Source organism: Pundamilia nyererei, unplaced genomic scaffold (genome assembly GCF_000239375.1).
Source record: "Pundamilia nyererei isolate P.nyererei 1_Seehausen unplaced genomic scaffold, PunNye1.0 scaffold00088, whole genome shotgun sequence".
NCBI classification, from domain to species: Eukaryota; Metazoa; Chordata; class Actinopteri; order Cichliformes; family Cichlidae; genus Pundamilia; species Pundamilia nyererei.
Genome location: NW_005187489.1, coordinates 166781 through 179420, shown reverse-complemented (window position 1 = coordinate 179420; position 12640 = coordinate 166781). Strand labels below are relative to the sequence as shown.

At 40.5% G+C, this 12640-nt stretch overlaps 1 protein-coding gene across 2 annotated transcripts in view; it reads left to right on the top strand.

Annotated features, from left to right (window-relative positions):
• Positions 1-12640, top strand: part of syt14a (synaptotagmin XIVa) — a 53570-nt gene that overhangs the window by 35209 nt on the left and 5721 nt on the right. Inside the window, exons 5-8 of one of the 2 annotated variants that reach the window (XM_005738927.1) lie at positions 5981-6252; positions 6337-6786; positions 8237-8426; positions 8936-8992. In XM_005738927.1, coding sequence (XP_005738984.1) covers positions 5981-6252; positions 6337-6786; positions 8237-8426; positions 8936-8992 — 969 coding nt within the window. The remainder of the gene's footprint in view (positions 1-5980; positions 6253-6336; positions 6787-8236; positions 8427-8935; positions 8993-12640) is intronic. The other variant, XM_005738928.1, reaches the window with a different exon arrangement.

Sequence of the window (12640 nt, the reverse complement as noted above, 5' to 3'; positions counted from 1 at the left end):
ATTGTGACCATGTCTAGATCAGTGCAAACAGTAGCTGCCATGTGATTGGCCAATATTTGTATTAACGAGCAGTTCGACATGTGTACCTAATAAAGTGGCTGGTAAGTATATATTGACTGAGCTGTTTACTTTGGTTTGAAGTCATGTTTGTTTTCTTGCACAAATCCATCACTGACTACTTGCCTGTTGCAGGAACGTCACGTAGTGAGTGTTCTTTGTGCGTGAGAGAGAAGCAGGGATTTGAGTCACAAGAGCCTGCCAGCAATAATTTGAAATTTACTCGGTTTATTTATGACAACATGTTAGCTACGCAAGGTTTTGTTTTGATTTTTTTCCTCATGATTCTAATACCCTTAAAGGTTTCAAGGATTATCCAGATAACTGGCAGATGATGTATTTCTTGGCTGCCAAGAAAACAAATTCAAGGCAAAGCAGTTGTTTGTGTGCCTTCTGTAAAGTTTTTGGTTCATCAGATCATAATCAGCTTACTTATAGTTGCTCGACTATAACCAAAGAGGAGGTAAAAACTCTGTCCGTCCGTGGCTGCACTTCGGTTGAAAGTACTGGAGGATCATTATTTTCCTCCCTGTGGTAAGGCTTTGATGGCTGTGGTTTTCTCTCCCACCAAGCCATCGTGGACCAGCAATAACAAAGCAGCGGCCTCGTGCCATGGCTGACATCGGTTCTAGCTTTCTCTGCAATATGGAAAGTTTCATTAGATAAATAGGTGAATCGTTTCCATGATTTTCCACGAGCGCTAAAGGACATGCATTTCATTATTTTTTCAAGCAAACAGCCATAAAAGCTTCCTCTCCACACCCACAGCTACCGCTGTTGTGTTTGTCTGAGTATGAAGAGCTTCATCCTCAGGACATATGTATAAAACATGAGGAGGATTGTGCCAGAGCTGCAGAATCAGAGTTTGGGTGCCCCGGTGGCTTCACTCAGACTCCAAAAATAGGAAGTAAGCAGAAAGCAGAAAAATGATCTAAGGTTTCCCTTCTCTGGAGTAAGCCCCTGCTCTAATGGCCACTTTGAGAACCGTGTTGCACAGCATGTACCAGTGCTTTTTGATGGTTTTCTCACTCATGTGGATAGTAGGATTTCAGCTTATGGTCAATGGACCCTCCAAATCATTTGCTGTATATGATTATGAGTAGGTCCATAAATAAACTGTGTTTTATTTTTTATTTATTTATTTTTTTTATTTTGTCTTGTCACCTGTACTTTGCTCTTGGCAATAATTATAATAATTAGTGAAAAAAAAACCGGTTTTTATAAAAATAATAATGATTAGATTTAAAGATTAAATATAAACTGTTCTGTTATGTAAAAAAAACTCTTCTTTTTTTCTTTTGTTATTATTTTCTTTTAAGAGAAATATGGTAGACACTCACATTTCTGTTAATTTACCTGTTGCTATGGTTTCAGTTCAATTTTAATTATATATCACCAAATCACACTTTATTTTGTAAGGTAAAACACTCTAATGACACAGAGAAAACTCAAAGATCAAACAACCCCCGATGACTTGGTGACAGTGGGAAAGAAAAACTCACTTTTTACAGGAAAGAAACCTTCGGCAGAACCAGGCTCAGAAACAGCAGCCATCTGCTACAGGAGGTTGGGGATGAGGTTTCATTGATTGTGGCTTTATTTCATGCACTTTACTCAGAGCTGATTGGCCTACCTCTGACCAGAAAGCTCAATTAATCAATCCAGAGTTCATGATTTGATTCAGTTTGAATGAAAGTGGTTTTAAAAATCCAACATAAACCTTGGAAAGAAGCAAATTAGTTTTTCACATAGAACAAAATTCACTTGTGAATGAGGGTGCAGCGATGACTGGTGCCATGTTGGAAGTCGGCCACATTTTTAAAGACCTTGTTTACTTCTGAATGGTTACCCAACCGGCTCAATAAGAGCAAAAAAACATTTTCTGAAGCATTAACTAACAAAAGTGAGAGAATGTTTCTCAGCCAAATTTTGTTCATCTCGCACTCAAACCTGCACATTTAGCACTTTTCTCACATGAAAATCGGTGAGGTGTAAGTGAGATCACGATAGCTTTATTCATATGCTGCAACTCAGAAGCAAAAGGAAGCCATTTTTAGTATCCACACCTCTGAGCACATGTTTTACAAAGAATATTGTAGACAGAGAATAAATGGGGATTGAAACTGGGAGGAGGGCATTCAGTCGTCATAGTCTATACTCTGCACAATTTTTAAGGGATTCTTTCTTGAGTGAAATGTAGTTCCAGCAAGTAGTTCCAATCCTGTACATTGTTTTCAGGATTAAGATTTAGTTTCTACCACCATGCTAAGCCAGAAAAATAGATCCCGGCTGTGTTTCAGAGATTCTTTAATGAATAAATTAATTATTTTTTTCAAATATAGCTTTCACACAAGAACTGGAATACATTGCAGCTGGGTTCAGTCCACTGTTCCACAGAGCCACATCTTCAAGCATATTTTATATGTTTTTAAGGATCTATAAAGTTGGGGGTAAAAAGGTGATAGGTTTGTAGCTTGAACCTATTCGCTGGAACGTTGAAGACAATATAATTACACCGCAAGCAAGACACGAAGTAGGCAAAGTTCTTCATGTTTCTCGTGCACGGTAGAGAACCGGACAAACGCCGTTCCTTCGCTTGACCCCAGTTGCTCTTGTCCGCTCCCCCGTAACACTGCTCTTTTATTGAGGTTACATGAATACGCATAGGTTCATTAACATACGACGTCTACATACAAACAAAGAGTGTGTGTGTGTGTGTGTGGGGGGGGGTCAGAGTGTGACCCCATAAATGACTTCCCTAAACCTGCTGGTCTGGAAGTCCAACAGTTCATCTAAACAAAAGGCACTTAGCCTAAAACAGATATAGCCACGTTTATCCTACCATAAAACAATAAAACAAGGTACGACCTCTTCCCATGTTCCCAGGATGTAGGTGTGCAATGCACACCAAGCCTTTGCAGCCTGCTAAAGATCACACATCCTATCACTACACAATTGATTATACACCTCTAAGCATATATAGTTAAATATTTCTAAGCATAAATGACAATCAACAGTACAAAACCTAACAAAAGGTCTACAATAGGGTGTGCAACTGTTAATGTAACTCGAGTCATGCACTCATACTGGGTGTCCTTGTTTTGTCCTTCCATCGAGTGTTTTAGAATCAGAGACTTTAGTCTGTATGAGGTCTTTTATTTTGAAAATTGACTGAATTTTCCATTCGGTTCCTGATGTCTCTGACTTCCTGTCTCCTCATCTGCCCTGTGCAGCTTTAAACAGCTTCCAGTTAAATAAATAAATGAATGAATGAGTAGATTATCCACTATTTTAAGAGATACGGAGCAGACGGTCACTTCTGGGGCACGTCTGGAACTGAAAGCATTGTCTCAAGTTGGTGAGGTCAGTGCTGGAATGTGGTGCAGCTCTTCTCAGTGTGTTTCTGGGAAAAAACTAACGATAAAGTAGTAGCTTGTTTGCATTTACACCATGCAGAAAGTGGCTTTAACACTGACACAACTGGTTTCTCACAGGGAGAATAAATATCAGTTTTATGTATTTATTGGTAATATAGTAAATCTATCTGCTTCGTTCACCTGCTTTGTTTGAATTGGGGTGATGGCACTTCTGTTTTCTTTACACTTAGCCTTCTACATAATCCGACGCTGATATTTTTGCTTAACTCCTTTTAAAACTTTTAGAAAGGTAGCAGGAGGTCAGGTGTGTTTCCTCCTGCTTACAGTTGGGAAAAGGACAACCGAGTGCAGCATCTCTCATTTTTTCATCTGAGATATTTTTACCTGCTTCTCACAGGCGAGATTCACAAACTGTTTTCCCACTTGAAGAGGTACAAGAAGGCAAAACAAGGCGAACGCCAGCAGAGAAGGGATGAAAGGGTGGGTGAGACGAGGGGAAGAATGGTAACCGTCCCAATTAGCGGGCTGGAGAAAAGAGTAGTGCTTTTACACGGCAGCTTCTATCAAATCAACCGCCCCCGGCTCAGCGGGAAAAAGCTGCTCAAAATGGATTTGCTCCTTTTATCAAGCCCTCCATGACACTTAGTTAAGACTCCTTTGCCTCTATCCTGCCACTGATATGTGCCACTTTGAGCTGGTGTCTCACCGACATTATTAAGAGTGAAAGTTTCAGGAACTTGGGAGAAAGCTGGAACATTGTGTTGGAGTGGATTACGTCATGACAGTGTTGGCTTTTTCCAAAAGTTAGAGGAAAGAAGAAATTGTTCTTTTCAAGTTATGTTCTTCTTCATCTTTTGTTTTCTTTTCTCTCTCTCTCTGCCCCCTTATTTTTTTCTGCAACAGGCTGGGTTTAAAGCATTCATTCCTCACCAGCGTCCCTCTGGGAGTATTAGCATTGGCTGCTCAGTTATTGTGAATCCAAATTGGACAAAGGAGTCAGGTTTGAGAATGCAGCTGACAACACTATTCAGGCTTCTTTGTAAGTGCCACAGAAATGTTCAGCACAGCCTCACTCTTTGCCTTCCAGGCAACTGAATCATTTAGAAAGGTGAGAGGCATAAAATGTGTGGCAGATTAAGAAGTATTCAGTTCAGTCCTTTTAATGGTGTGTATCTGATGTTTTATTTAGACTGTGCATTCAAAAGATTCCTCTCGCAGAGCGTATTATACTCACGAGGGCAGCTGCATCAGATCTGTTTGTGAGGCTGAAAAAGAAGCCTGAAGATTTTTAAACAAAATCATAATAATGACAAATTTACAGATCGAAATAATACTGATAGAGTTAGAATTGAAGATTAAACATTAAGACTCACCTGGTATTGTTACAATTAATTTATTATCTGTTAATCTTTAATAAGATGTACAAAGATGTCACGTGTAAATCTAAGTACACCACGTGACTCAGTAGTTTGTTGTCCCACCTTTAACTGAAGTCGTTGTTTTCTCTCACAACACTGTGAAGAAAGTTTAGCCCACTCTTCTTCAGTTCATTGTCGTTTGCTTTCCTTCCACAGCATTTTAATTGAGCTGAGGTCTGGACTGTGACTGGGCCGTTGCAACACCTTGATTTCTTTCTTTTTCAGCCATTCTTAAAAAGAAACACATCATGGTGATTTGCTGCTGTGCCTGGGATCCTGGGGTCCTCGTGCTGTCGAATGACCCATTTTCTCCAAATGTGATGCTGTACAGTGTGGCCAATCACCTCTCATCTGTCCGAAGGGCATTTCTCGAGATGTCTTGTGGTTTCTTCAGATGAAACTTTGCAAACATAATCCATCGTGCAATGCCAAGATCTGTGTCTTTTTTAAGTCTGTAGGGTTGATTTTGAATACATGCTGTAGTTGGTGTTCCACTACCATATGTACTAAATGGGCTACATACCCAACCTGTTGTAAAAATTTAAATACTTTAGGTCCTTGAAGTTACTTAAACTCTGTTAAAGTTTTACATTTCTCTCATTGTTTACAAATAAATAAAAAGATCAAAAACTTCAAAATTGAAAATAATTGCCTGTGTTTCTGTAGCTTTGCACAGTGTCTCTTTGTTTTCGGTGCCACAGAGCTCCATTTATTTATTTACTCTGCTGTAATGCTCACATTCGCCAAATCAGAGGCTGAAAATAGTCTTTAAGAAATGCACGATTTTCCTCCAGTTTGAAAACCATTCAACCCCCGTCTGTTACGTTTTTGCTTAAAAAGAAAAAAAGAATAGATATGTGTTTACCCTGTTTTATGGATGTGGTGCTTTTAATTGGATTGACAAGCTGGGTATGTTGGAAGGCATTAAGACCGTTTTGGTCTTTTGATGCTATGATGTTTGTTGATGATGATGAGAATACAGAATATCACCACCTGCTGCTACAGTGAAGCACTGATGAAGCTGTAAATGTGTGCAACCAAATTACTTTCTTTAATGGTTCCTATTAAACGATGTGTTATGATGTGTCTGTATTTTGTTATTTTATCTATTTATATCCTCCCAACCAGTCAACTGCATCCAGAGGATGAGACGGACGCCGCCACTGGATGAGCTTCAGCCACCGCCCTATCAGGATGAGAATGGCTCTCCGAGGATGTCCTGCACGCTGTCAGATCTGGGTGATGCCAAGTGTGATCTGTCCCACACCAGCGGTAGCCCCCACCTCTCTTTTGGCAAGTGTCCCAGTGAGGGCAGCGACGGCCCCGAGACTGAGAGTTACCTCAACAAGGGCTATGAGGAGGACGTGCCCAGTGACAGTACAGCTGTCCTCAGCCCAGAGGTAAATACCAGTCATGCAATATCAGAGTGATACTTTAGATTGAGGTGTTATTTTGAACACTGAACATTTCATTGGTTTCCGTAGGATATGTCAGCCCGTGGATCAGCAGCCCAGCTACCGAAAGGTTATGAACCAGATCCTGTTGCAAAATACGGGACCCTCGACATCGTGTTTGACTACGACTCAGAGGAGCAGCAGCTGTCTGTAACCATCATGGCAGTAACCGACCTTCCCAGCTACAAGCGCACCGGTAACATCTCCTGGCAGGTTCATCTGGTGCTTCTGCCCACTAAGAAACAGAGGGCGAAGACGGGGATCCAGAGAGGCCCGTGCCCCATCTTCACGGAGACCTTCCGCTTCAGCCATGTGGAGTCAGAGATGATCAGCAATTATGCTATCAGATTTCGCCTTTACAGCATGCGACGAATGAAGAAGGAGAAGGTGCTCGGGGAAAAGGTGTTCTACCTCACCAAGCTCAACCTTCAGGGCAAAATGTCGGTGCCGGTCACACTAGACCCATGCTGTGCACTCCCGGTAAGATGATCAAAGCAGGTGTTGGCTTTCAAGCTGCCACTCATCACCTCACTAATTATTTCTCTTTGTTGATTGGTCTTTCATCCAACTGGATAACATTTTCAGAGTGAGATCACATTTTGCAGATCATTCTTACTGAACTGCCTGTTTTGTTTGCTTGTTGGCTTTTAATGCTTCTCAGGAGTAGATGGTAGTGCGACACTGCCTCCATTTCATCTTAGGGAATAAACAATAATCAGTTTACTTATTTTTTTCCTTTCGCTCACTTTATTTCAAAGGCTACAAAGAAGAAAGGCAGCCTTAAAAGGCACCTATTTATCCTGCATTGAATCTGTCAGATATTAGTTTTCTTTCCCTTTAGTAACAATATTTTTTATTTATGTAGATATCCAGGTGCTGAATTAACCCAATACAGCAACATTCAGTGCTTAATTCACTGAACATAAGATAACTGAAAATGTAAAGAGTATTTTTAGCCTATCCAAAAACACAAGTCCTTAAGTATAAAGAAAAGATGTGCATTACGTAACCTTCAAATGTTAGCTTGCCCAGCCTAACACAGGCTCCTTTTTTAGCGGGTTAGCTATCTGTTTGGAGATATCATATTAAAATCTTCCCTGAATCTGATTTATTTTCCTCACGGTTCTTCTCCATGGCCAGCTTCTGGCCTAGTCCAGCTTCTTCACTCTCTGATGACTTTAAGAGCTCAGTCAACAGTTTGAGGTAATAATGAATCAAATGCAAAGTTTATTTTGTAAATGTTACTATTATTAGTGTTCAAAAGTAGGATTATCCTGGTTAAGCCGTTATCCACTGAGTGTGATTTCAGTAACAGATCATTAATCCTACTCTGGCTACCACCAAATTTTATATCCAAGTTATAGTGGCTAGCATTATTTAGCGTGTACTATACGACACTATTTTGCCTAAACCAACACTCTGTGATAGTAAATACATCATGTATGTAGTGTATTAAAAGAAGTCAAAGCCAGAACCTCGTAGATTTGAAACCGGAAAACTGGATACATTGTAACTGCATGACGGTGATTTGCAAAATCAAATAGGCATTAAGGTATTTGGCAGCTTTGCCTTTATTCAGGAATATAACCAGAATACAACTGTGTTGGATTACAGATGAGTTGCGCTCATTGGCACAGACAGACTGAGATTGATTGAAACATGCTAGCAATCTGTCTGTGTTTATAAAGTAGATGGCAGTTATTTGCGTACCTCACCCGTCTGTCTGAGAGTGATTACTTGACGTGATCGATGAATGCGAAAAATTCAGTACAATGACCAAGTAAGGAGTTTGACGTCCTGCTGGGACAGAGCAGTAAAGGGAGGGTGTAGTGAACTGCTGTTTGAATTGTAATTCATTTGTGTTTTGGAAAATCCTTAACAATTAAAAACTGATATTAAGAATGTTCTGAATGTTTGCCAACTCTTTCAGGGTGGCGAATCCCAGGTCAGCCTCTCAGATATGACATGCAGTGAAAGCGCCTCGTCATTCCAGTCAGTCAGTCAGGCTTCCACACCGGAGATCCTCGTGGGCCTGGTTTACAACGCCACAACAGGACGTCTCTCTGTGGAAGTCATCAAAGGCATCCACTTCAAAAACCTGGCTGCTAACAAACCACCCAGTAAGTACCCTAAAACGTTTTGTTGTCCAGTTCGAGAAAGAGCAGGAAAACACTTTTAATGTTTCAAATGCTAGAGCGGAAGAGGACAAGTTGAGCCTGTGCATAGGAGTTTGTATCTCCTGTAAACATCTGTAGTCAAAGTCTATATATTTTACATACTATGCGCTTCCTTACGTTCAGTCAGAGAGGGACTATGCACAGCGTATAACTTCTCCGAATCAGAGATAGTGTACTCTATCTCGGCCACCACCTGCTTTTCAGTTTTCCTCTGGTTTCCCTCATTTCCCGGTCAGTCTCCTCAGTCAGCTTCCAGGGATCTGAGCAGCAAGTTCAAACAAAAACTGCCTCTTGTTGAACTTTGTGCAAATGTTGTTGTTGTTGGCCTTCTGACCCTGTTTCTCTTTCCTTGCATCTTCTGTTATGTCTGCACCTGAAACTCTCTCACCCTACTACCTTTTTGACATCTTGGTCCGCTGTTTTTCTTACTGCTGTCCAACCCTTGTTGTCAGATGGACTGTTCTGTTGTCTAAAACACTTGATAGGTGGACAGGTTTATATTATCAGAGGTGAGTTTCTGTTCTTCCCTGTAAAGTGTCATCAGTGTTAATTTCACATCCTTTTTTTTTTAAATACATCTTCATGGATGCAAATAGATGTAAGTAAATGGAATGACTGTTGATTGGAGACACACTAATTTAACTGGCTTCTATCATTAATATATATCTAATTTAATGCTGTAGTATGTTGGATTGACTCAATGTCGCCTCATCCCCCAGTCGGTTGCATCAGATGGCTGCCGCTTCCTGAGCTTGGTTTTCCTCATGTCTTCCTCTTAAAAGGGAGTTCTTCGCTCCCACCGTTGCCAAGTGCTTACTCTTACTGGATCACATGATAATTGTGATTAACTTTGTCTCTCTGTAATTTATAGGTTTTACATTATGAAACAATTGTTGCTATAAAAATGTAAATTACATATAACAGCAACTGTTTATGCAATATTGGGAGCCCAAGCTCTTTGCACCCATCCCAAATAAGTTGAAAAAATGTAACTAAATTCTCACTTGGAAGCAGTTTTGATAAGATAAGCTTTTCCCATAAAACCTGAAATATGACTTTCTTTAAATTCATGTAAACTTTGGACCATAGGACTCTTATTGCATTTTAACTCTCATCCATGAAGATGCTCGGCTGTTGTACTGTAAGTCTTCTTGCTGTATTTCTGAATGCGTATCACATCACGCATGCATCTGAGATACCCCCTCCTGCCTCCTTTGCCCGTTTCTTGTGTTGCCTGGAAGTCCTTCGTGTTTTCACTCAGCCTTTTTCATGCTATGTCAGTCTAGTTTTCTTGGTGTCTGATAGCCAGCAAGAAGGAGATGTTGTCATTGAGTGCTGGCCTAATTCGAACAGTACGCTTTGCACATTTTACATTTTTCGGCTTTGCTTCCAGCATATGAAACATAAACAGGACTTCTGTAATAGAGTTGCATAAATATTCATCTAAAAGCCACACTGTACTGTCCTCCCATTAATTGCCATGTTCCATGTATTCGTGAATGTCTCTAACTAATAACTAGCTGTCAGATTTTGATATTGTTTGTACATTCTTGAATAGCATATCCACATACTTTATAGTCTTCAAATTGTACTTGGAAAATAGTCGCATCTGGCAACACTGAAAAAAACCTTTGTGCAAAATCCTCACGAAGGCCTTGATTGACTTTGTGCGTCCTTACAAAGTGGAAAGAGCACGGTGAAAGATGCGGAGCAATTTCAAAGCTTCTTTTCTGCCATTTCAAAACAGTACCGAGCCGACGAGTCAAGTTAATCATCAGCCGCAGCCCCTCTCATTCAGCAACAATGCCAAAGAGCCATGCATCACCGCTACTGACCACTTAAGACATCCACAGCTCTACAGAGCCCATTCAGCAGCAGTCAAAAAAGAAATCAAGGCTATTTTTTTCACTCTGCTTTTATGTCAAAGAGAGCAACTGAATGTGTGATTGAAGGCGGTGAGCTAGGCGTTGGAAGGCAGCTGGCACTCGACAGCATGAAACCCTCAGCAATTCATTCCTTATACCCCTCTTAGACTGGAACATAATACACAGCATTATTACAGAGTATGGCTGTAGACGAGGGGCAAAACACTCTCAAAGATCCATTGTGATTGCCAGTCTTGCCTCGCTTACTTTCCGCTGGTTTTATGGCTTCAGTTTGTGCCATGATTTCTGCATTGAAATGAGGAGTGAATAAGGAAAGCGTGAATGCTGAAATCACTTGATAATGGCAGTGTTTTTCCTTTTTGCTTTTTCCTCTTCTGGGCTAAATGAATGAGCTTTATCGGGATTTTGTTTTTTGGAATGTGATCAGCGGGGTAATAAAAGGTGGAAAATGTCGCAAACTGCGAGTATCAGCGGTACAAGTCGTGCTTCTAAACTCAGAATTCTTAGATACTTTAATCCCGACTCGATATATTATGTTCTGTCTTTGATTGCTAGGGTCTTGAGCTAAATATGTTTTTTCATATCTCATCTGAAAGCTTCATATAATAACATATTAGAATTATGCACCAGCAGTCGTACTAGTAGCAAGTGCTTTTTCTGTTCTGTTTCACATTAAAAGCCCCTATATGCATGAAAACCTGGCAACATGCTTGCATTAGTTGCATAACGCAACTATTAAAATAAATACTAACAAATGAAATTATCATTTTTATTCATCAGATTATTAAAAATTAGATTATTTAAAGAGTTTCTAGTGCAGCGGCAGAGGGCAGTAGGGTTTTTTGCAGATCATTTGGTTGTGCAAGCTTCCTTGAGCAATGAGAACTGGCGCCTCCAAATTTAAGGCCACAGTTCTCAGCCAGACAAGGGTGGACTGCCCACTCCAGGTTGGAAATGAATTGCTGCCCCACTTGGAGGAGTTCAAGTACGTCGGGGTCTTGATAACAAGTTGCGCCTCAAGTGGACGCGTTCAATTGCCTCTGGGTCTTGATAAGGAGCTGGGGAGGAGTGGAACAGGAGGCTAGCAGGATTGATGCATCAATGCAGACGATGTGCCACTCTGGTGAAGAGTGAGCCGAGTGTGAAGGTGAAGCGGTCAATTTACAAGCTAAATTTCAATGAAGCTGTGTAAAATAAAGTGCAATAATTTGCAAGTCTCATAAACTCTTATTTTATTCACAACAAAACTTAGAGACAATTCACTATTTTAAGGAAAATATTGGCACAGTTTATACTTGATGGCAGCAACACGCACTAAAAAAGTTGGGACAAGATCAAGTTTACTACTGTGTTATTTTAACACCAGTCTGTAAACATGTGGGAACCCATGACACCAGTTGCTGGGCTTCTGGGAGAGGAAGGTTGTCCCATCCGTGTCCGATCTGTTGTTATGGATGCAGAACTCTCTTTAAAAAGATGCGATCAGATTTGTAGGCAGCCAAGTCCGTAGGGACGAATACACCCCATAGCATCAAGCATGCAGGCTTTTGAACAGCGCTGATAACAATCTGGATGTTCCTTCTTCCCTGTAGTCAGAATGCTGCAGCGTCCAGAGCCTTAACCTGCATTTGTGGATGGCACAGTGAACTGTGTTCACAGACAGTGATTTGTGGAAGTGTTCCTAAGCCCATGCACTGATTTCCATTAAGCAATCATGCCTTTTTCAAGGGCATCCAATACTGATTTTTGGTCGTGTCCCTCGCACACAAAGGTTTCTCCAGATTCTTTCATTTGATATTTGGTACTATAGATTATAACATGTTGACAGTTTTGAATTTTGCGTATTCTGAAATTCTTCCACAGTTTGCAGACAGTCTGGTGAACCTCTGCCTGTATTTACCTCTGAGAAACTCTGCTTCTCTAAGATGCTCTTTTTATGCTACTGACTGTTGCGAATGAACTTATTTGCAAAATGATCTTCCAGCTGTTTCTTTGTAATATCACTTACTTTTCCAAACGTTTTCGAGACATGTTGCTGCCAAAACAATTCAAAATGAGTCAAAAAGTAAAATGTTTTAATTTAAATATATGACCTGTTTTTCTCTGTTTTATTGTGGATGAAATATGGGATTATGAGAAAAGCAAATTCTGAATGTATTTGCATTTTACACAGTGACACAACCTTTTTTGAGTTTGGAGTTGTACCAGTCCCTCCTACCTTCACAGCCAAACACTGTGAGCAGTGCCCGAAAGAATACGTTTGCAGAAAAA